The 24,467-nt window shown below is 42.3% G+C and overlaps 2 protein-coding genes across 2 annotated transcripts in view; both read left to right on the top strand.

Moving 5' to 3' along the window:
- The first annotated feature begins 47 nt into the window (after positions 1-47).
- Positions 48-23,857, top strand: LOC129456473 (DNA-directed RNA polymerase II subunit RPB1-like). Its single transcript, XM_055223792.1, has 8 exons — positions 48-125; positions 505-675; positions 851-952; positions 2,408-2,527; positions 3,106-3,160; positions 6,463-6,780; positions 22,693-23,776; positions 23,839-23,857. Exons 1-8 carry the CDS (start codon positions 57-59, stop codon positions 23,855-23,857), a joined length of 1,938 nt encoding a protein of 645 aa, XP_055079767.1. The 5' UTR covers positions 48-56.
- The window catches only part of LOC117375286 (neuronal-specific septin-3-like), a 48,839-nt gene continuing 48,119 nt past the window's right edge, over positions 23,748-24,467 (top strand). The window contains exon 1 of the mRNA XM_055223755.1: positions 23,748-23,988. Within this exon, the coding sequence (XP_055079730.1) occupies positions 23,958-23,988 (31 nt within the window). The 5' untranslated portion in view covers positions 23,748-23,957. The remainder of the gene's footprint in view (positions 23,989-24,467) is intronic.

Genomic DNA, 24,467 nt, shown 5'->3' on the forward strand with positions numbered 1-24,467 from the left:
AGTCTCATCTCCTTTGTCACACAGGGGCAGATCGGCTGTGTGAGGAAGTGAAAGCCATGACTGGACAGAGTATCCCCTCCCTGTTCAAAATGTGCTGGAAGTACATCGGTCCTCTGCTCTATATGGTACATTGGTGGAACGGTGGCTGAGTGACTTGCATTTAACTTTCACAGCAAGAAGATTCTGTGTTCAGTCCCTGGGTCGCCTGAGCCGTTCTGTGCAGACGTTAACATGTTCTCCCATGTCTGGTTGGGTTTCCTCTGGGCACTCTGAGTTTCCCCCATCAAAAAACATGCACCATATTCACCACATCACACTAGTATTCATCAGGTTCAATGGGCTAATAAAAGTACATGTATATTAGTATTGTGTATTGTTAAGTGTTAACGTCCCCTGCTAATTGCTTGTACCACTTGTTTGTGTGGTTGCTACGTGAACGAGTGAGTAGTAACGTAGAGTCTTTTATCCAAACAAGTCCAGATTGAGTGTGTCTCTCTACTTCAGGTGTTCCTGGTCTGCTCCTTCCTAATCACTGAGCCCCTGACCTCCAGGGATGGTGCTCTCTTCCCAAACTGGGCCTATGGTCTGGGATGGGCCATTGCCCTGTCTGGCATTGTCCCAGTTCCCCTTTGGGCCATCATCAAGATCTGCCTCTCCAAGGGCCCCATTCTAAAGGTTAGAGGTCTGCTACTTCATCTTCAAGTAACTTTTCAAGTAACTGGAAAAGTAGTATGAAGTATACTGGGCCACCACAGGCCAGTTGACTGAGACCTGTGGTGTGAGAGAACAGAGGACAGGGTCAGAGGACAAGGTTGTGACCTTGGCTAACAGATATGTCTCTTCTCTCCAGCGCCTGCGTGTTCTGTGGACCCCAGCAGAAGAAGAAGAGCTCAGGACCAGGGCTGAAGCTGAAGTCCTCAATGAAACCAGCACATCTCTGAAGCACCAGGAGGTAGCTGTGTGACTCCTGCACATGGTTGTCGTTCTCCTGTCCACTGTGTACAGTGACTGTATACAATGACCCCCAGACAAAAATACTGTCCGGGGGTCATTTTTACTTTTTCCCTCAGAAACGCAGTGTGGGAGTCATTTTTAATCCTTCCCTTAGACATACCCATAGGGGTAATTTTTACCCCTTCCATTTGATGTCCAGTGTTTTTTAAATATTTAATAGTATTTTAATAAAATGTACTGGCTCACTCTGGACCTCTGTTTTGTGTTACTTTTGTACTGCACACATGTATCTCATGAAGGTTGTACCTTGTCTGTGTAATCACTCAGTCGTCCAGGTCTGATCTATAATAAAGGTTAAAAGTGAAACTAAAAGATATAAGGCAGTGTCCACCAGCAATCTGACCAGAACTGAAGAAGTGGCTTGGATGAGAAGCCAAACATCTTCATTCCTCCAACTTTTTGTCCAGTTGACTGATTTTACTTTTGGCTTTTACTATAATGTATCTAAAATAAGTCTAAAATAAATGAGATATTGTCGTGTTCCCTATTGGTCACTAGATGGCAGCAAATATTGGCAAGTTTGGTATTTTCATTCACAAACGTTTTACCTGGGAGTCTTGTGTGGTCCTGTTCAAAAATAGTCACGGTGAGAAAAACATTGGCTTTTGACTGCATGTTAACAGCCTCCTGTAGCTGTCACAGTTTGAAATCTCATAAACCAGACGCAGGCCCTGGATGATAAAAGTGCAGATGACAACAAACCACTAAGATCCTCTTTAAAACTCTTTTACAATTTTGTTCTAAGGCTGTGTCATTCAAGATTGTTTTGTTCATATTTTAGTCTTTGCTGTGTTTCCCTGTGTGCTTAAAGACTTTCTTCCAATTACATACACTTCAAATTATAAATAAGATCTTACGTCCCTTTAAGTTAATCTTATTTGAGTAGTAGTTTTCCCAAATATTTATTTACTATACTTTAGTAATATCTATCCACCTCTGCTCAGACATCACTGAAATGTCATTTGAATATTATTTGTATTATTGATTTCTTGGGATAAACAGAATGCACCTGAGTTTACCAGTAGAGGGCGCGCTCTTCCTAATGTTAATCCTGTTATTCAGGTTAATTCACTCAATCCTTTATTAAACCAGGATAAAAACTCATTTTACAAGAATGTCCTGGCCAAGTGGCAGCAGCACAAATACAAAACAGTCAACCACATTTACAAAACAACCAATATCAGGCCATGATTACCAGAGATAAGTTAAAAGCAACGACAAACAGGAGGACTTTAAAAGAGTGCAATGAAATAAGCTCCTTTAGCTGCTACTCAAGCTTGTTCCACACAGAGGATGCTACAAAGATTGGTTCGAATTTTAGGCACAGTCCAACACAAGTCCTGTGAGTACAAATAATACCTCTGGATATGGATGACATGGACTTCTGCTGCAGGTACACACAGGCACAAAGGACTTCCAGCATGGCCTTGAACAGATGCCAGTGAATCCAGCGGTGCATGGACAGAGGAACTACCTGGTGTGCCAGTACAAAGTGATGAATGTGGGACTTAAAGTTTGTAATAAAGCTTGAGGCAACAATGTGAAACAATGTGTCAAAGGCCTGGAGACACTGAATGCTTGAGTGCATATACAAAATATCACTGTAGACCATGATCGGGGTTATTGGGGTTGTGTTGTAAAAATAGCTGCTGGTTTAAGGTGCAAGGACTGAGAAAAACAAACTAAACCTCAGGTAAGAGCACGGCCACACATACCTGTTAAAGTGTGTCAAAATTCCAAGGGAAGAGTGGACATGCCTGATGCATGACCTCACAGTGCTCAGCAGGTGACCCGGACAACCCTAACTGGGCTTGACTTTGCTCTAGAGAAATTATGGGATCTGTCAAAGAGCATCCATTAGAAGTTATTTATGAATGTCAGTGATCATTAATGCCAGAGGTGGGTAGCACTTAGTTATATTTACTTGACATTTACATGAGTAACTTTTAAAAATTCCATCCATTTTCTTCCAGTTTATCCAGGACTGGGTCATGGAAGCAGCAGTCTGAGCAGGGAGGCCCAAACCCCCAGGCCAGCCAAGAGACATAGTCTCACCAGTATGTCCTGGGTCTTCCCTGGGCTTCCTCCCAGTGGGACATGCCCAGAGAAGTGTGCAGGAGGAAGCTGGAACAGATGCCCGAGCCATGTCAGCTGGCTCCTCGTGGAGGAGTAGCAATTCTACCCTGAGCTCTCCACCTGCCCTGTAAACGGCCTGCTTGGCCCGCCGGTACTCATCAGCTGCCTTAGGAGTCCCACAAGTCAAAAAGGCTCGATAGGACTCCTTCTTCAGCTGATGGCATCCCTTACTTCAGATGTCCACCACCGGGTTCGGGGATTGCCACCGCGACAAGCACAGCAAACCTTACAACTACAACTACAAGAAGCCGCATCGGCAATAGAGGAGGAGAACATGGCCCACTCGGAATCTATGTCTCCATGATTCCAAGTACAACCAGAAAACTAAACTAAACTCTGACTTTATTTAGCATGAATTAGGGTAAAACATTGTTTAAACTTAGACGATAACGCCTCTAAAAATAGACCAAATAATGGACGAGGTAGTTCTAAATTATGATGAACTCAGGAAGACAAAAACATGAATACATTTGTTTCCAAATAAAACAAACATTCAAACTGCAGAGAGCCCCACGTAACACCAGAGGCTGCCCACGTACAACAGTTTGAGAAAGACTGACATTATACTTTAAAAAACTGTTTGATACCTTACTTTTCTCAATCAACAAAATTAACAAAACTTATAACCACAACACAGGGCCTTCTTAGAAAACAACCCATCAAACTGTTACAAATCAAAATCTTTACATACAAAATCAAAAGCCTCATATACTCTCAGACAGTTTAAATGTTCCTAGTGGGAGACCACACCTGTTACACCGCTGACTTACTGTAGCTCTGTGATCTCTCCTCTTCCCACTGGAGGTCAGTCTAAAGTGACTTGAGCTTTATGTCGACAAGATGAAATGATCTGAACATTTGTGTTTCTTACACTGCTCCTTCAGATATTATTTAGTTTAGTCTCATTTTTGTGTCCATCCTGCATGATTTGTAGTTTTGTCCTTCCAATTACATTAACTTCAAATTAAAAATCAGATGTTACCTCCCGACATTCAGCCTACTCATTAAGTTACTACTACTTGAGTCATTTCTTGGACCATTAAATGGTATGATTATGATTATGATTATGATTATGATTGTGATTATGATTATGATTATGATTATGATTATGATTATGATTATGATTATGATTGTGATTGTGATTGTGATTATGATTATGATTGTGATTATGATTATTAAGTACCATGAGTACAATCTGACTATTCTACCCACCTCTGATGATAATAATGGATTTTGGAGTGAATTATATAAAGAGGGATAGAACAATATTTTGATTTCAGTAAAATATATATGTCTTTCCTTCCAACTCTCAGGCTACTTCAGTTTATTTTACAACAGTCTCCTTTGTTTGCAAAGCAGAGTTTGGTCTTTGTGGAAATTCAATTCTACATTGAGGAATGTTGCATCTCTAGTACAAGCCAAACAAATGCGTAGAGATAATTTCTCAATTACATCCCTCGTCTTATAATTATGAGCCCAGATGTAAACAAGTTGTCTGAGATCCAACACATACTTCTCCAATGAAGATGTCAGCCTGGTCACTGGTGAATCTTCCAGAGTCCAGGTGAGTGTGATTGACAGGTGGGTTAAACAATCAGGGACACACATGTCCCATCTCTATTTAAAACAAATGTGGCTGCTGAAGAAGAAACAAGAAAGGAAAAAAATATCATGAAATGCTATTTTATTCAAAATTATGGGTGACCAATGAGCTCCTTCATTGTACATGCATCACTGAAATAAACAAATTTTATTGGACAATGTTTGCTCTTGACTGGAGGAGCGACAGAGGTGGTCCCCAGACTGATATTCCTTTTGCATAAAAAAATACACTGAGATATCAGCCTTGATTTGGCAGAAAAGCAAACAAGCCAATAACACGAAACAATGGATATTTTATATTAGAGCTGCAGTCCACCTCCACCACAAGTCTGTAGTGTCCCTGGGCCTGGGTCGGGGTGTGAGAGGTGACTCTGGTGTAAGTGGGAGTCCTGTCTTTTCTTTAATGACAGTGTGGTAGCATGAGACGTTCAGGTGACTCTGTTGTGAGTGGGATTCCTGTCTTTGGTTTAATGAGAGTGTGATACCACAAGACATTCCTCTGTTGTGGGTGGGGTTCATGTCCTTTCTTTATTTTACTTTAACTGCTCACACGTAACATATTTACATCACCATGTTACCTTTTATTGCTTTGAAAATGCTATATTCACTAAAATCAACGCATTAAAATGTTTCATAAGTTTCACTTTATTTCTGAGTCTCCTCTGGCGTTCGCTCTCTGTGCTATGTCACTTCCCCTCCAGGACACTATCAGAGCACAAGCAGCGTGCCTCCCACTAATGAAACTACTGCACATCACATCAGGTTTGCTGTGTAGAGTTTTGATTGATGCTTTTGTATATTTATGAAGAATCATCATGTTGGAGCATGGGTAACGTACACTTGGACTTAGCATTGCACAGAATCTTAACTGCTTACTGTATAGTGCCCAGGAAAGATCGCTAAATTACTCAAACATGCACAGATGACATCTAAAACCTCTTCAGACATGTTTTTCATGAGGGAACAACAGTATAACATAGTACAAAGCTCAAAAATACATTCAAAACAAGAACACTTAGGAGAGAGGAGCTCCTTTGATTTTTGCAGATACAGTTTGGGACTTTCCCTCTTGTCAGTGTCCTCCCAAGCAGAGCATGTGTGAACCAGCGGTTAACTAACAGAGATGGGTAGAGAAGCCAAAATATATATACTTTGAAGAGTAGCATTACTTCAAAATAATATTACTCAAGTAGAAGTACAAGCTAGTGGTCCAACAAATTACTCAAGTCAGCATAAAAAGTGATTACTCAACTACTACTTGAAGTAAAATGAAGGACACAACACTAAATAATTCATCAAATCTGATATTTTCAAAGGATAGACGCAAAAATGAGCCAAACTAAGTCACATCTAAAGGAGCAGTGCAAGAAACACAAATGTTTATATCATTTCATACTGTCCACATAAAACTTTTGTCATTGTAGACTTATTCACAGTGGGAAGAGGAACCCAAACCTTTACTAGTAATAGTAAGAGTACTATTACTTCAATAAAAATACTACGGTATTCAAGTAAGAGTAAAAGTACAGTTTCTTTAAGGTAATGTAGAGTAAATGTGTCTGAGTAAATGTAACTGAGTAGCCTACTACCCAGCACTGCTAAATAACTGCCAATCACCCCGCCCCGCTCCCCTCGTGTGTCGGACCCCCTCCCCGCCCGAGCCTCTCACCGGACAGTGAAACCTACGAAAAGAGAAATGTCTCTTTCCAGGTGTTGTGCGTGGACTGGAGCCCCGCCCCGCGCCGTGGCCCTGGGCTGCTGGTGGGGAGGGGGAGGGGGGCTGTGAGGGGGCCGCGGGGGGCTGGGTCTCCGCGCCACCCCGTCTCCAGTCAGCGGGACAGAGCGCGCACACCTCGTTCACAGAAGCACCCGCAGCGCAGTGGTCCCATCATCACTCACCTGCTCCACCGCTCCACTCCGCGCACATCCACATCGCTTCGCCCCGGTCCGAACTCTCTGACCCGGGACTCAATATGTCGGAACTCTCGGTCAACGACCACTTGGAAGGGATTTTATCGGATTTTGAAGGTATGTGCTCGTGATGTGGTGAAAAGTATGCGACGTGACGTGAACGGATTTACGAACATAGCTGTCCAACTCTGGATAACCTGGGAAATACTTGTTAAATGCCCTGAATCCATTTAATCTGCGGTTCAACATCCTTCAAACACACTCAAACTCATAGTTAAACCTTTATCTGAGAAATCTATAGCAACGGGGCACGCCACAAGTTGTTGCGCTCTAAATTGCGCCTTTTACGCACGGGATTTGGCTTTCACTTTGTTGTTTGGTGGAAAAAGTGGGACATTGACTCAATGGGTGGCGAAAGGACAATGCGTAAAGAAGAATTTGTAGAGGGAATGTGCTATTGTTTTAACTACAGGATGTACGCATGGGTTTGTTGCTCCAAAACAGCGAAAACCGATTAGGAATTTTGTGTTTTTATTGTCCCGTAGCTATAGGCCAGTTTTCCCGAAAGAATGTCTCGTTGTGGGTTAGTGGCTGGCTGTGCTGTAGCCCCGAGGCGCTGCGTAATTACAGTAGAGGAGAGAGGAGAGGACAGGTAGGAGCAGAGCGGAGTTAATGGGGCCCGTGTAACATCATCTGCCCGCCGCGGTGAAGCCTCCAGCGGCAGGGACACGGGGAGGAGAGGGGGGAGAGGAGGGGAGAGAGAGGTGGGGATAACTCTTATCACAACCATCTAACACAAACTTAACAAACTGAGACTGTGCCAAAGCTTGGGGGAGTAGCCATTGAGTACTGTTACTTCTAAATAGGCTATTAACCTTTTACGCAATATAAAAAACAGTTAAAAAAAAAAAAAAAAGTTAACTCTCTCAACAAAATGGGGGTACTTTTTTTTTCTTTTTTCTTTTTTTTCTTTTCTACAATGTTATTACTGTCTGTACAATCCCCCAATCGTTCAGATATGATCCATATTCTCTCATCTGGACAAAAGATACAGGGTTTTGCTGCTATTTTTCTTTTATAAGGAAGCATTTTATGGAGCTAAATCATTCCGTGATTGTGGGAAAGATGGACTGTTATGGGCAGAGTTGTGTTTTAGTTTTTGTTTTTCCTCCAGTGATGCAGAAAAGAGGGCGTCACTGTCTGTGTTATGGTCTGTATCGTTACGGACCATGTTATAATGTTGTTCCCTCATCAAAAACATGCCAAGAGCGATTTTAGATTTCACCCATGCATGTTTCTGAGTAATCTGGTGATCTTCCCTGGTTCCATTGGGATCCTCCTTACGGTTAGCTGTAAGATTCTGTACAAGGCTCCGCCCACAAGCCTACGACACCCATGCACCCACATGACAATCGTCCGCAAATATACAAAAGCATGATGTAAAGTGTACAAAATAACTCGACAAGCGTGATGTGATGTGCAGTAGTTTCATTAGCGGGATGCGTGCAGGACTGTGTTGTGATAGCGCTCTGAAGGGGGAGTGACTTAGTGGGTGGAGCAAGGGGAGTGGAGTCTCAGAGTGTAAAAAAACTAAAGCAAAACGTAGAAAAAATGTTCATACGTTGTTTTTAGTGAATATAACATTTTCAAAACAATAAAAGGAAACGCGCGGATCTAAATATTATGTTAAGTGTTAGCAGTTAATACCTCATAAAAGTAAAATACCCGCTCTTTTAAAAAGTTCAGAGTCTTTGTCGTACATGTAGGATTAAAAAAAAAAAAAAGATTAATGAAGGGGGCGGAGCCTATCAGTTCAGATCTGTATTATGCTTTACAATGGCACGGTGGCACAGTGACTGGTGCTTCTGCCTCACAGCCAGAAGGTCCAGGGTTCAACTTCTGGGCAGCGTTTGTCTTTCTGTGTGGAGTTTGCATGTTCTCCCTGTGTCTGTGCAGGCAGTTTGCATGTTTTCAAGGTAACTTTGAGAAATAAAACCACTTCTAATTGAGTTAATACTTGACAAATACATTTATTCCCATGATGTGGTCCGGTTAAAGTAATAATACGTCCATGGAGACAAGCAGGTGGCAGATCCTTAATGAGTTACAAGTTACACAATGCACCTTTAAGTAAAAAATTCTGAAGTAAATGATAGTATTTGTCAGACAATTAGCTTAAAGGTCATTGAAGGTGAACTTTAAGCCATGCTAGAACATTGTTACCTTTTCAAAAACATTCAGGGAGTTGGAGTAACCCTTTATTATCAGTCTGTTTACATCTCCAAAGCTGAAAATGCTCTGTTACACTTTGTGATGTCATGAATCAGTTGGTTTCAAGTTAACATTTACCTTTTAAATTTAAATTCAGCCTAAATATGCAGGGTTTGTGTGTTAAACATGTGTGAATGAAACAAAGCACAACTCCAGGTCTGTTTTTGATGAGGAAACTTTAAAACCTAGATCAGAAAATAGCTTAATGTGGGCCCTTTAATTCTCCCATTTGATCAGTTTTGTATAAGGGCGGACCACAGTGCTACATGTACTATACGTCGCACTGATAGACTTTGTGAATGCAGTGTGTGGGCGTGGGGCGGTGGTGCAGTGAGCTCCTCCTCTTCCTCACAGTGTTGTATTGTTTTGTAGAAGCTGCTGGAGGGACTTAAATGACGAACAGTTTGGGCGAAGCGTGAACCCACTGCCTCATGTCAAACAATAGCTCCATATTGATAGTTTGCAGTAACATCACACTGGGAAGGGTTGTGCGTTTATGTCTATGGAGGAATGTTCAGCACTCAGCATAGTGACAAAATGCACACATTAGCGATATTATATCTTAATTGTGAGTTACAGTTACTTTTACTTGAGTAACTTTGTAATAAAATTGTTCGCAGACTCCATACTTTGAGTCCTACTTGAGTAATATATTGTGCAGTATAACAGTACTTTTACTTGAGTAAAGGTTGTGGTTCCTCTTCCCACTGTGACACTATGAAATGATCTGTGCCACCGCTTCAGATGTGATTTAGTTTAGTCTCATTTTTGTGTTTATCCTTTTCAAATACAACCGTTTGAGTTCATGCTACAGCTTCTAAAAAGGTCTAACCCAAAGTCTAATCTGACATCAGCCCAGGCCAGTAGTACTTCAGGCGTTTAGTTGATTAATCAGTCGATGAAGTCATAGTCAACCAAACTTTTTATTCATCATTTTATTTAGATGATAAGGATTTATATGGAACAACAGCAGAAAAGAGAAGAGAGTGAGTTAGCTGAAGATTTTGCTATTTTTTTGTATTTATTTGTAAAAAAGTAGATTAACTCATGATTTGAATCTCTCTTTATATAAATACTTTGTTTCCTAGTACTTTTTGCTCCATAAATACTCGTTTTTGCATGAAGTATAGCAAAAACTTGTGAATGCATCTTGAGCTTTTGCCATGCCCCCTTTTTAGTCAAGTTATTAAGATAAAAATGAGAAATGAGTTGTGCTTGGGTGAGGTCAGTTGCTCATGTATCAGAGCCCTGCACCCTGAGCTGTGCTTGTACTTTGTTTTCTATTCCCATGTGACCTTATATCTGTGTAATCCCTCAGTCGTCCAGGTAGATTCCACAGTGGTCCATGGGCGTATACTAGTCTATGTGTCTTATACTTCAAGATCATTCTAAAGCTGCCATTTATTAAACACTGACCCAGTTCCCTTACTACCTGTGCGTGCTGACCCCCTGACCACCATTGCGTTCTCGGGGGCCTTCGGGTGACACAGATTAGGGTGGCCCTGTCCCATGCTGGTACGCCTCCGGGTCCCACGACTTCCTGACCTATACAGTGCTGAGGGCCAGACGGCTTCACCCAAAACAGAGCAGACTTGGGACATTCCAGGCAGCATTAGGCAGTGGAGCAGAGAGAGGAGGGATCCACACCAGAGAGGAGGGGTAGAGTGGGATCAAAGATTAAAGAGTATATAAAGCAACTTTTAAACATGCTGCAACGTAGTTTTCTCATCAAATACACACCTGGAAGTGTGTTTTGTCTCATTTTGTTATGACAGGTTTTCATATGTTTCTAACTATAACTTGTGGTAAATATTTTTCATAGATTTACATAAATTAAATGAACTGTATGTAGCCTGCACTCTTACTGTTTTTTTTAAAGGTTCTACAATCACAATTGAGTCTGTGTTGCCAGAGCCTTAACCTGCAGATAGAGGACACATACAAGTTTTACCTCATTCTTAATTTATGGACAGGCCTCAAGTGAAAGTTCAGAACCTCCAGAATTCACTCACTGAGCTGCAGTGGCTGCACTAGCACTGATTCATGATTAGCTGCAGATGCTAAGGTTTAGGTAGTGACCATTCAGATCAGAGAGAGTCCTTTTAGTTTAAACCAACTGAATTTCAGCATTGAAACTGGCAACCCAAATGAGAGACTCAATCTATTTTCTGATTGGATTATCGTCTTCAGAACCAAAACACCATATTATAACATAAATAAATGAGACATCAGTATTTTATTTGAGCGACAGTACTGGTTTATGGAAAAGTAATATGAAAAGAAAAGTACAAAAATACAGAAAGTAGTGGGTTCTAAACCAGAATCCCTCTACCAATTGAAGTTTAAGCATAAACAAAACACAAAAAATAAAGATGTTGTCACTTGTCATACTTGTATTAGTATAATCATAATTATTGGGTAATTTAGACAAGTTTGGCCCTTGTTTACAATATCATTCTAGCTGTGGAATTACCCATGTCCAACCAGGAAATGAAATTATAAATTCAAAACTAGAAAAACAGATTTCTTTTTTTTTTTTTTCATATAGGCTGTAACTGTTTTACATGACACGTTCTAATCCAAGCTCCCCCATGTTTTTAAAGTTAAAGAGAGGGTATTTTACTTGGGGTATTACCTGCTGCATAACATATTTAGATCACCAGGTTACCTTTTACTGTTATATTCACCCAGAACAACAAATGAACATGTTTAATAAGTTTTACTTTCAGTTTGACGCTCTGAGAGCGTGACATCACAACACCATCACCATTCATCCAGTTAAACTACTGCACATCTCATCAGGTTTGTGAAGTTGTTGTGTACAGTTTTGTATCATGCTTTTCCATATTTATGGAGAATTGTCATGGTTTATGGCTTATGGGCTGAGCATTGCACAAAATCTTACCTGGGATAGATGAAACAAAGTTCAATTACTCAAAAGTGCATGGATGAAATCTGAAACTCTTCAGGGATGTTTTTGTTTTTTGTTTTTTTGGGGTTTTTTTTTATAAGGAAACAACATTATAACATGGTGAAAAGCTCCAAAAAGTCAATTTTGTGCAATGATCCCTCTTTCAACACATTTTCCAGTTTAGTCTTAGCAGAAATATTTTTTTTAGCTTATTTTTTTTTAGCTTTTTCACTGCACCGAAGATGCAACCAGGACCAGAAGTGAACACATGCATTATTGTCTTTCTTCTACAAACAGATATAGATACATTGTCTCCATTCATCCTTTCCTGGTGAAATGCAATAAATACAAATATTTGTATCAAAATATCAGCAGAACATGCCAGCTCTTGGTTGCTCTAATCCTGAAAAACTCTTCGTATCAACTTTAAGATGTCCAAAATAATATGTTTACCTCACTGATTCCTGCTTGATGGTTGAATTTCTGCCATTGCACATATAGTGATATAGTCTGTCACTAGTAAATGTAATGTTGGCAGAACAGATGTATTTCATTATCATTTCATTATAACTATTTTGGGCGTTCTACAGGGATCACCTGTGCACTGGATGACAGTTAGAATGACTTTACTTGTCCCTGAAGCTTTTTTCCTTCATTTTCAGTGAAGTGCACACCAGAACTGATATGTGTGACTACCAGACATATCTTTGATGCCCAAACGGGGCAAGCGACCTGCCCAAGAACTCACAAGTTGGAAAGTCAATTCAAAGAGAGCAGGTGACTTAAATGTAAGAGTATGAGGGTCCATCATCTATCCCCATGTAGACTAGCATGTGACAGTGTGATATCAATAGCCTGTAAATCAATAAATGCAAACGGTGGAACATTCCAGGTAAAGCAAAAACATCTCCAGGGAGGCAAGCACCAGAAAAAAACTAACTAAAACTTATTTGCATGTTATTCTCTTCTTACATATTTTTTTTTTTTCCAAATTGAACTTTAAAGGGAAACACTACAGGCACAACTTTTTTGTCAGTTTGCTCTTTTCAACAACAGCTTTCATCAGCAACACTGTCCAATCTACACTAAAGATGGTTCATTATTTAACTTAATCTACTCACATCTACAGTTAGACGGGACATTGGAATGTCAAAGGCATTTTCTCCAAATATATTTTTCTCCCACAGGGAGAAAAATGCACGTACACACACCAAACCTTACAATCTTGAACTCAGCAAGACTGTGATGAATCCTACAGAACAATTTTTCATTTAATTCCAAGCTTGATTTAATAAAGTTTTAACTCAAAAACTCTAGTAAACTAGATCTAGATACTAAGATATCCAGAATTCCCTCTGTATATATTTTTAGTGTCTAATATAGCAGCAAAATGAAGCAAGAAATTTAGACCTGTCTCATAAATGTCCCAAAAATTGTCAGTTTTGGTTGTTGTTACACATAAAATGTATACATTTAAAATACATTTTCTTCTTACATTTGTGAGTTAACTACAGAAGTTTTATATTCATATCTCTAAAGATTTTTTCTGATTCATCTGCAGTGTCTCACAGGCAATTTAAGTGTGATTCTTCTGTGAAGTCATGTTTCTCTTGTGCCTTGGAGTGTCATGATTATTTGATTAATCATTATTTAACCAAAGAACTAAAATTATAGTTATGGGAGAAATAAACTCAAGTCGAGACACTACAGGCAAGACTCTTTTCTTTTTGGTCAGTTTGATTTATGAACATCAGCAGACTTCCTGTGCATCGCCTCATTCTGCTTTGTTTCACTGTGGGACACATAGAGACGACAAGTCGCATATTTATTCATAAATCACAATTGGGGAGATTAGTATCATTGTTATTAGTTTGGGACTGGTCCACAAACTTATGATATTAATCTTATAGTCTTATCACTTAATCTCCTTTCAACTGACAACAATCACATTTTTGGGGTTGATTAATGGCACTACTTTGAATGAAACGCAACTCCAGGTGTGTTTGTGATGAGGACACGACATTATGACATCGATCAGAAATAATGTAACATGGGACCTTAAAGCTCTATAGCGTATAGATCTGACCTGTTGGACTGTTGGGACGTCACGTGAACACAACCAACAACAAACTTCCTCATCCGATCACTGAAAAAAGCAGATGCCCTCCCATTCCTGCCTGTATGACATACCTCAGTCCCTCCTCAGTCCCCCCCTCCCCCCTCTGGTCCTCCACTGTGTTTCATTAGAACAAGAAGAAGAATTTAAAATGTCTTAGTCCAGGACAAGTCTGGAGCTGTCGGCCACACAAAGTGTGGATCAGACACACGCACCAATGAGAGAGCAGGCAAAAGCATTAGAGCATGAGAGAGAGAGAGAACAGGAGAGAGGGAGAGAGAGAGAGAGAGAGAGACAGAGGAGAGACAGAGGAGAGAGCAGGCAAAAGCATTAGAGCATGAGAGAGAGAGAACAGGAGAGAGGGAGAGAGAGAGAGAGAGAGGAGAGACAGAGGAGAGAGCAGGCAAAAGCATTAGAGCATGAGAGAGAGAGAACAGGAGAGAGGGAGAGAGAGAGAGAGAGAGGAGAGACAGAGGAGAGAGCAGGCAAAAGCATTAGAGCATGAGAGAGAGAGAGAACAGGAGAGGGAGAGAGAGGAGAGACAGAGGAGAGACAGAGGAGAGAGCAGGCAAAAGCATTAGAGCATGAGAGAGAGAGAACAGGAGAGAGGGAGAGAGAGAGGAGAGACAGAGGAGAGAGCACGCAAAAGCATTAGAGCATGAGAGAGAGAGAACAGGAGAGAGAGAGAGAGAGGAGAGACAGAGGAGAGAGCAGGCAAAAGCATTAGAGCATGAGAGAGAGAGAGAGAACAGGAAGAGAGAGAGAGGAGAGACAGAGGAGAGAGCAGGCAAAAGCATTAGAGCATGAGAGAGAGAGAACAGGAGAGGAGAGAGAGAGAGGAGAGACAGAGGAGAGAGCAGGCAAAAGCATTAGAGCATGAGAGAGAACAGGAGAGATGGAGAGAGAGAGGAGAGACAGAGGAGAGAGCAGGCAAAAGCATTAGAGCATGAGAGAGAGAGAACAGGAGAGAGGGAGAGAGAGGAGATACAGAGGAGAGACAGAGCAGAGACAGAGGAGAGACAGAGAAGAGACAGAGGAGAGAGCAAGCAAAAGCATTAGACCATGGGAGGGAGATAACAGGAGAGAGAGGAGCGACAGAGGAGAGATAAAGAAGACATAGAGGAAAGACAGAGGAGAGACAGTGAAGACATAGAGGAGAGACAGAGGATAGATAGAGAAAAGTCAGAGGCGAGATAGAGGAGACACAGAGGAGAGAGAGAGGGGAGACACAGAGACACAGAGGAGAGGCAAAAGAGAGAGTTCAGCCAAAAGCATTACAGCGAGGGAGGAAAAGAGATAAAAGGAGAAAGTTGTAAGAGAGAACAGAGCAGCCAAAAGCGTTACAGTGATAGAGAGGGAGAGATAACAGGAGAGAGGGAGAGAGAACAGCTAAAAGCATTAGTGCAAGGGAGGGAGGGGATCAGAGGAGAGAGGAGAAAGAGAGAGCAACTAAAACCTTTAGAGCGAGGGAGGGAGAGAGAAAGCATGGGAGAGGGAGAGAGAGGGGAGAGCGCAGCCAGAAGCATTGCAGTGAAAGATGGAGAGAGGGGAAGAAACCATGAGAGAGGGAGGGAGAGATGAAGAGAGAGCAGCCAAAAGTATTACAGCAAGAGAAGAAAGGAAAAAGATCAGAGAAGAGAGAGAGCAGCCAAAAGTGAGACGGGAGGAGAAGAGATAGGGAGAAAAAGAGAGTGAGGGGAAGAAAGAAAGGGAGAGAGCAGTTGTTTTTAGAGAGAGCAGTTAAAAGTATTAGAGTGAGAGTAAGAAGAAAGGGAAACGAGAGAGAGAGGGAGAGAGGAGCATAAACATTAAGAGAGAAAAGGAGGAAAAGAGAAGTTAAGACAGTAAAACAGAGAGACAAGAAGACGGGCAGACAGACCGAGAAGGGAAAAATAAGGGAAGGGAATTATCTGAGGGAGCGGGGAGGAGGAATAGAGAGGGAGACAGAGAGAGAGAGAGAGAGAGAGAGATGGTTTGGACAGAATCATTGCTTTTCTTTCCTTTGACAATAAAGCTACAATTTGCAGAGTGGTTAACATTTGACATTTGGGAATTTTTTTAGACCCTCGTGCCTCAAAGGTTAGGACAGAGCTTGGCCCCTGACAGTGCACCAGAGCAGCCAACGCAGCACCCTAAGGAAACGCATGTGTGGGAACGTATTTATCACAGTGTGGGGACTAAACAAGTACACACAGCATCCAGAACAGCTTACATTATGTGGACAAATCTGGCTCAACAACATGGTTTAAGCTTCAGATATGGGTTAGGTTAATGGGGCTGTATTCATTTTTTATGTTGTACTTAGTCAATTTTGTTAAAGGACAGATATATTGTATAAGCAGATCTTAAGGTTGAAATAAGCCTGCTGTGTTCTGTCTGTATCTTATTATAAAGCATTTTTATCAGCTTTGAATCAGGTAGTGGCGAATAATTAGGATTCTCTTAGGACTGTACATCGCATCAGGTTTGTGAAGTTGTAGTGTATTGTTTTGTATCATGCGTGTGTATATTTATGGGACAAATACTCAGACATGCATGGATGACATCTAAAACTTCTTCAGGCATGTTTTTGATGAGGGGCCGACATTATAGAATGGTTGAAAGCTCAAAAAAGTTCATGGTAAAGTTAGAGCATGGTTCTATGGTTCTATAATGTACCCTCGATAAGGCACATCACCCTTGGGCCTTTGAGACCAATACAACGGCGTCTTTGGTTCACCTTCCAGATCTTATTATACCTCCATGGCTTCAGTATCCATGAAATTAATGTGCGTGTAGGGGGGTGGTCTTACAATAGCATTAGCATGAGGTGATGCTACGCTAGTTCTGGTCACTGTTGGGTTTTACAAGCGCAGGGCTGTGATTTTGGAGTGACTGGAATGCGCCGTCCAGATGTGTGCAACCCCCCCTCCAAATCCCCTCCCACCCCCCTCCCCGCACACGTGTCAATGCGCACGCTGTCTGTCTGTCAAAGGCCTACCTGTGTGGAATGTGAGGGGAAGGGGGGGGCAGGCCCAGGCGGGACCAGGACCCTCCCTATTTACGCCTGGGCTCCTCACAGCAGCACTGGCCACAGGCTGCACTTCTGTACCCATCAGCGGGGCATATGGGCTGTGTTCAGAGGGTTTTATGGCTCTGATAAACTACAAGGAAAAACATGTCAGCGCTTTATTAAGACGCAGCCAACGTGTGTTAAGACTCAATTATGACTCGACTTGAATTAATAGTCCTACTCCATAGTCATACTCCATCCTGGAAACATCTTAAAAAGACGCTGTACCTGATTTTTTTTAAGACGTAGTGATGGGACTTTTGGCTTTTTCACAGGACTCAGATATTTTGGGTCAATTCATGTCATTCATGTCATTATATGTATTTATGTGACAGAAGGCAATGTGAGGACTTATTTTAACAAACTAATCACAGAGAGAAATAACCAAGACTAAGACTTGTTTAAAATTGTTCAAACTGAGAGTATGAGTGTATTTATCCTTTGAAATTATCCCTTATCTAAATAAAATGTTGCACAATAATAATAATTTTTCTGTGTAAAAGGCTCTCACTCGTGTTGTCTCTTCTGCTTCTGTGCTGGTTCTTGTGTTGGTTCAGCGTTAATCTGGCTAAAAATGCATAAAAATTAGAAAGAAAAAGATTCTGCTCTTTTCAAAACTAAGATCCAATTCCGGCTGTTCATGTTAAGGATCGTTCAGAAGAGCCGAGTTGTTCATAATTGTCACAACACAATGAAAAACACAACTTGATTTTAAACTGTTTGTAATGGTTGGTTTAATCATTCGTCACTTACCTTATACATTCTGAGCTTTCTAATTATTGACTGTGATAAGTTTATAAGAGCTTTTCACAACTTTCAGAGACCAGAGCAGAGTTTTTCTGTCAACATCAACAACCTCAATAGCATGCTAGCAACATACTTCCACATTACGGTACAATAAAACACTTTCTAATTAGATGCAGACAGTACACTTAGTTTGACCTCAAGACCTACTTATACAGTATAATCTGTACTGGGGCCTATCAAGCACCCACCTCTGTCCCAGCGGTGTTGAGCAGACCGGTGTGTGACAAGACCCTACACAGCCTTGAGTCAGCTTCATAAAGCAGGTTATCTGCTCCTCCTCCGGTTCGGTGGCTGGAAGCCCCTAGAGGCTGGGGGCCCGTGGAGGGTTTATAGGGCCCTGAATGCAGTGTGTAGGTGAAGGTTAGTGTCAGTGCTAGCCTGGAGCTCACCTCTTCTCAGAGCTTATCAGAGGGACAGGACCAGGCATATCCCACCACCAATCCCCCACTCGTCACCCCCTCTACCCATCCCTCTGGCAAAAGTGGAAAGTAACTTAAGTCATTACAAATATGCAAGTTACTATATTTAAGTAGATTTTTTTATGCTTGCCATGTTGTAATTAACTACATTTAAAACCAAATGAGTTACTGAGCACTTGTCCCAATTCTACCAATGCACAGCATCATCTTTAAAACAAATTAAAGTCACAGTATGTAACGGACTTTGATTGTTTTTATTGCAATGAAAAATGGGCTTGCATATCCACAACCTGACTCTTATTTGGCCTGGCCTCCTGCTGCTTTTTTCCATGGAAATGTTGTTCTCTTGGCTATAATATTCTGCTTTCCAAAGAATTATGCATGTGACGTGATACCTCTAGAAAGTTACATACTGCACCTTTAATTTATCTTTAAATATTCAAGTATTGTATAAAAGACCAATAATTAGTACTTTGAGTGGTATTTTTAACCCCTTACTTTACAACATTACAGCAATGTACATATACTTTTGTGTCACCCACACAAATGAAAGCTGTGGCGTTTGTCTTTCCAAATATGCAAACCAATTTCACCTGCAATCAACACAGTGCTGACAGGAAAGCCATTTTTACAGAGGAAATAAATTGGATTTGGACTTCATTTATCTTTGAGGGATCTGGTTCTATCAAATATCAACATATTCCTTGTAAATTTGTCTCATTCATTCCGTACAGGTCCAGAGAATATAATCCAGTCAAGAAATTATGTCCACAAAAGAAGTTAGATCCTCCATGTCCAATCTGCTGCAGGAAACGTGGAATCTGCTCCATCACTTTTTTGCATTTCTTTTGGCGATTTCATGCATAATAAACTCCAGACAGTGTCAACTTTGCTTCTCAGTGCTAAATACACATGTTAGTTTCTGATTGACACTAAGGTTGGCCAGTAAGTTGGGGGTTGTGGGTTACTGAAGCCCCAGATAGTGAATCAGTGCTACAGATGACTGAATGTTTACACCCTAATCTCCCCCTTGTAAAATCAACCAGTTACATTACACACAGTTGGTGAGGTTTTCCCCTTACAGCCAATGAGCAGCAGAACATGACGATGTATGACATGCCATTATTTTACATAAACAGGCGGAGCTTGTCCAGTGCACAAACGAAGCTGAGTGGATCCAGAGTGGATACATTTTACTTATGAGTATTTCTGTGGTTACTATGGTCATGGATGGCTGCTCTTGTGGCTGACTAGCTGGTACATTTAGTATTTTTTAAAATTAATAAAATTTTTATCTTACATTTTTTACTTTATATTCTGGGATTTTGACCAACTAAGAAGTGCAACTGCAGCTCAAAGAAAGGAAGTTAAGGGCTGTTACATTGTGTGATTTGAGCAGTTTATTTTTCCTGTATTCGTGGCGACCCTGCTTTGTGCTAGATATGCTAGCCAGCTAGCTTTGAAATGCTACATACTTTTTATGCAAATGCAATAGACTTTCTACACCAAATATGGCAGAAAATGTTCCAAAGGAAACACTTTGAGGGAATGTCCCGTTTCATTACGACCAAAACAACAGAGCGGCGAGAGACTGAGTCTTAGAAGAGGCTTTGCTGTTGTTTCTCCAGAGTTCCCCTGGCTCACCCTGGAGGCTGCTGTGATGTTGCAGGACACAGAGGACACAGAGGAGGGACACTTTTGTCCTGACGGCTGTTACTCACCTCGCCCTGCTTTGACATTGGATCTGATGACCCTAGCATTACTTGGTCAGCTGCACTGAGACTTTTGTTTGAGCTTTCTATTATTAGTATTGTATTGTACTGCTTACTGTGCTTAAATTTCCCCTTAGGGACAAATAAAGTGATTTTGATTGATTGTTTTTTATACACATATACTTGTGTACATGTTTAGCTATGTAACTGTACTTTTACTGTTGAGCTGCTGTCACTTTAGGACCCAATGATGGAATGTTGAGAGCTTGGTAGATGCACATCTTCTCTCCCATGCTGTTTGTGTGTTTTATATGGACTATAGACTAGTAAAGTGTGGAGCACAAGACCCTGCAGCTCTCAGGCCACACAGGGACAAAGCAGAGTCCCAGGTCACACCAATCCACCCGTCAGCCGTATGAGGCCGGAGGAGGGTATGGCCCTGTTGGCAGCATGTGTCTGTTTGATCTGGAGAGTGCATCATGGAGGAAAACACAATTCAATGGGAAACAGAACTCCCTCTTGTCCCTCTTTTAGGATGTTTGCAAGAGTAAGTGTCACAAAGCTATTAGACACATATATTGGCCTGGCGACACCTGTGGTGTCCAGCCCTGTCCCTGCTTCATATCCCTGTACCTGTCCTTTATCTGTGTCCTTGTACTTGTCCTTTCTCTGTGTCCCTGCACCTGTCCTCTCTTAGTGTCCCTGCTCCTGTCCTCTTCAATCCTGATCCTTTTTCCTGCAACTCTCCGCTCTCTGTGTCCCTGTCTTCTCAATGTCCCTGCTCCTGTCCTCTCTGAGCTTATGTCCTCTGAGTGTGCCTGCACGTGCCCTCTCACAGTGTGCCTGCTCGTGTCCTCTCTGTGTCACTGCTCCTGTCCTCTTCAATCCTGATCCTTTTTCCTGCAACTCTCCGCTCTCTGTGTCCCTGTCCTCTCAATGTCCCTGCTCCTGTCTCCTCTGTGCTCCTGTTCTCTCAGTGTCCCTGCAGCTGTCCTCTCAGTGTCCCTGCTCCTGTCCTCTCTTGGTGTCCCTGCTCCTGTCTTTTCTTAACATCCCTGCTCCTGTCCTCTCTTAGTGTGCCTGCTCCTGTCCTTTCTTAACGTCCCTGCTCCTCTCCTGTCTGTGTCCATCCTATCCTATCACTGTGTCTCTGTCCTCTCTCCCTCCTGTCTTCTCTCTGTGGATCTTTTTTGTCCCTGCACAGTCTCTCTGGCACAAAGCCTTATAGTGTCATGTTTCTTCTGTCTGTAACAAGATCCTGTCCCCTATACTCTGTCCTCACACTGGTCCATTGTGTGCAAGCACACTGTTCCCACACATGTCCCTTCCTGTCCAGAGAAATATGTCCTCTGTCCTTGTCACATCCCATATTTTGACATTTGACACTTGATTCATTCACACATCCCAGTTCTGTAACATTATATTATGACTGTATCAGATGTGGGTAGTACTCAGTTACATTTACTTAGTTACATTTACTTGTGTAACTTTTTTAAGAAATTGTACTTTTCAGAGTGCTTCAAGCTGCATACATTTACTCCTACTGGAGAAACATTTTTATTGAAGTAACAGTACTCTTATTTGACTAAACGTGGTTACTCTCCCCACTGTGAGCCTACAAGTGACAAAAGCTTTATGTTGATAATATGAAATGATCTGAACATTTGTGTTTCCATCTTTGAAAATGCCAGATTTTGTGCACGATTTAATGTTTTGTTTTTCAAATTACAATAACTTCAAATTATAAATCAGATGTTGCGTCATCTACTCAGTTACTTTTACAATTACTCTCACTAGAGTACTTTTTGACTTGAGGAATTTCTTGGACCACTTCTTTGTACTTCTACTTAAGTCATATTATTTTAGCTATCCACCTCTGGACTGTATACACATATGGCCGTATACTGGTATTATTATATTGTATTATTATTATGATAGCTGGGAGCCGTTCAGAGGGGACTAAGCTGAGTGCTGTGTTCCAGTGAGAGTCACTATTCAAGAGGCTGGGCTGAAAGACTTTTAGTGTTTTATATATTTATTTGCTTTACCTCATTGGACCACGGAGTAGGCTACACCAAAGAGGCATTCACACACACACACACACACACACACACTTACACACACATGCAGTAGAGCAGAGCTGGTTTTGAACCTCCAACCCTTGGTTTGTACAGTGTATGAACTGTTTCCCAGCTTCATACACGTGTGAAGGGAAAAAAAGTCACTACTGAACATGGGGTGTCATCAGCTGTCATAGCAGCACACACACGGAGTTTGCATGTTCATCGTGTCAAATCCTTGAGCTAGTGATGGGACTTTCAGCTCTTTTACGAAATCTGAATCATTTGGATCCATTCATGTCAAAGAGCCGTTCAAAAGACTGGCTCTTATACACTGTGTGGCCAAAAAAAAAGTTGTTTAAGTTGTTCTTGGTGGGCTTGTTGCTTAATGGCTTGGGTGGATGGTTTGGTTGTTTCCTTTTCATACATAAATAACAGCTACACTTGGATCAGTTTTGTCTCATTTTATTTTGGTTTAAAGGATATAAATGCTCTTTTCTGTCTCTGCCCTGGTATCGGTTGGTATTGGGTACCAGATCCCGGTATTGGGACTGAAAAAGCTGTGCACAGAGTTAAGAGATAGATCATTATTAGACAGTCAAAATAATGTTGGTTTTTTTTACCTTTCAGTTGAAGAGATGTTTCTCATCTTCTTGTTCTAACAAAGTCCTCTCTCCACAGCTCTGAAGAGGTCCTTTGACATTGAAGACGAGGAGGACATCCCCACTTTCTCCTCCCCCTCTCTGGTCTGCTCCCCGCTACCGACTGCCTCCCCTCACTACTACCTCAACCACACCAAACCTAAGCTCCAGTCGCCCACACGGCCTTACCCCTCGCCCCTGGGCCCCCCACAAGACCACCACAGCCCCACATCCCGGCCCCGCGCTGTAGTCGCCAGTCTGTCCTTCAACAAGGGGACCCCTAGCAAGCCTCTCCACAGCAATGGGACATGTGTGACACGGGCCGCCTCCTTCCAGAGCCGCCTCAGTCCCAATGGGTACTCAGCTATGTTTGGGGCAGGCAGCGACAATGACAGCCTGCATAGCTCAACGTCCAGCCTGGAGTACTCCGGAGGGGGGTCCAAGCTCCTGTCCTACCCCTCCCCCCGCACACCAGAGGAGTACCCCCTACACATCGCCCATCAGCAACCTCCCGACCACAGGAAGTCCAAACCCATTCCAGACCTGCACAGCCCCAATGGAGACGCAGGGGGTGCTGTGGGGAGGAGTGGGGCATCGGAACGTCTCTCTCCCGGTTTTAAGTTTGCCAATTCTAACGCTAACTGGAATGGCCGTTTTCGCAACAACAGCAGCTTTGGAGAAGACATCCATTCCTTCAACAACCACAGCCCAAAGTCAGCCACCCCGGCAAGTCAAAGGAAGCTAAACAAGTTCCCCCTGGATTTGGACAGTATAGTGACCGGTCCCTCTGTCCCTTCAGAGGCAATGTCCCCTCGAGCAAGTGTCCCTCCACGTTCCCCCGGTTCTGGGATGGTCAGCTCTTCAGCCTCCCTGAGCAGCCTGGATAGCTCGGACACCCCTCCACTCTATGCACGCGTCACCCCTCCCCTCCTCACACCCGTCACCCCACCCCTCTACTCACCCGTCACCCCACCCCTCTACTCACCCGTCACCCCACTCCTCTACTCACCCGTCACCCCACCCCTCTACTCACCTGTCACCCCACCCGGCTCCCAGCGAGTCCCCCGAGTCAGCCCCTGCCCGGTCCCTCTGTCGCCCGCCCAGACCCCCCGTCTGCAGCTCCTGTCTGGTCCGCAGGTGGGACAGGTAGACAGTGTCTCCATCCCCAGAGGTTCCGTGTCCTCAGAGGGGAACACGGAAGATGAAACCGGGGACAGCGTGGGCTCCATCCTCCAGAGGATCGCCTCCTTCTCTCAGTCTACGCACCACACCAGCACCAACGGCACCTGTGCGTTGCCCAGACGAATGATCCAACCACCCGAAGGACAGCACAAAGGTAGGACAAGTCTATGTGTTAAAGTACATATGATGGGTTTTCATGTTTTTCTAATTCTGACTTGGTTTGGTGGGATAGTACCTGTGGTAAATATTTTATCTCAGTTTTGCATCAGTTAAGTGGCTGTTTGGGGGGGGGGGGAGTTGAAGAAGAGTACAAAAATACAGGAAGTGGTAAGTAAAACAGAATTCCAACAACACGGGAAATTACACTGAAAATGCAGAAGCAGTTTATGCAATTTTTTTTGTTTTTTACAATTATGGAATTGCCTCTACACATGTCACATCTGTCCTTGTTTCCAACCAGGAAGTAAAATGATTAACTTAATCTAAACAATAATTAAAAAAAAGAATAGAAAAAAGCTAGGCAAAATTTGTATTAAAAACTTGAATATGATGATGCTTTTGTGAAGTGAGTGGTGCAACATGTCACATGCACTTTAAGATCTGCACTTTAGACTGTGTGAAATATGACACAAA

This window comes from Periophthalmus magnuspinnatus, chromosome 8 (genome assembly GCF_009829125.3).
Source record: "Periophthalmus magnuspinnatus isolate fPerMag1 chromosome 8, fPerMag1.2.pri, whole genome shotgun sequence".
In the NCBI taxonomy this organism is placed as follows: domain Eukaryota; kingdom Metazoa; phylum Chordata; class Actinopteri; order Gobiiformes; family Gobiidae; genus Periophthalmus; species Periophthalmus magnuspinnatus.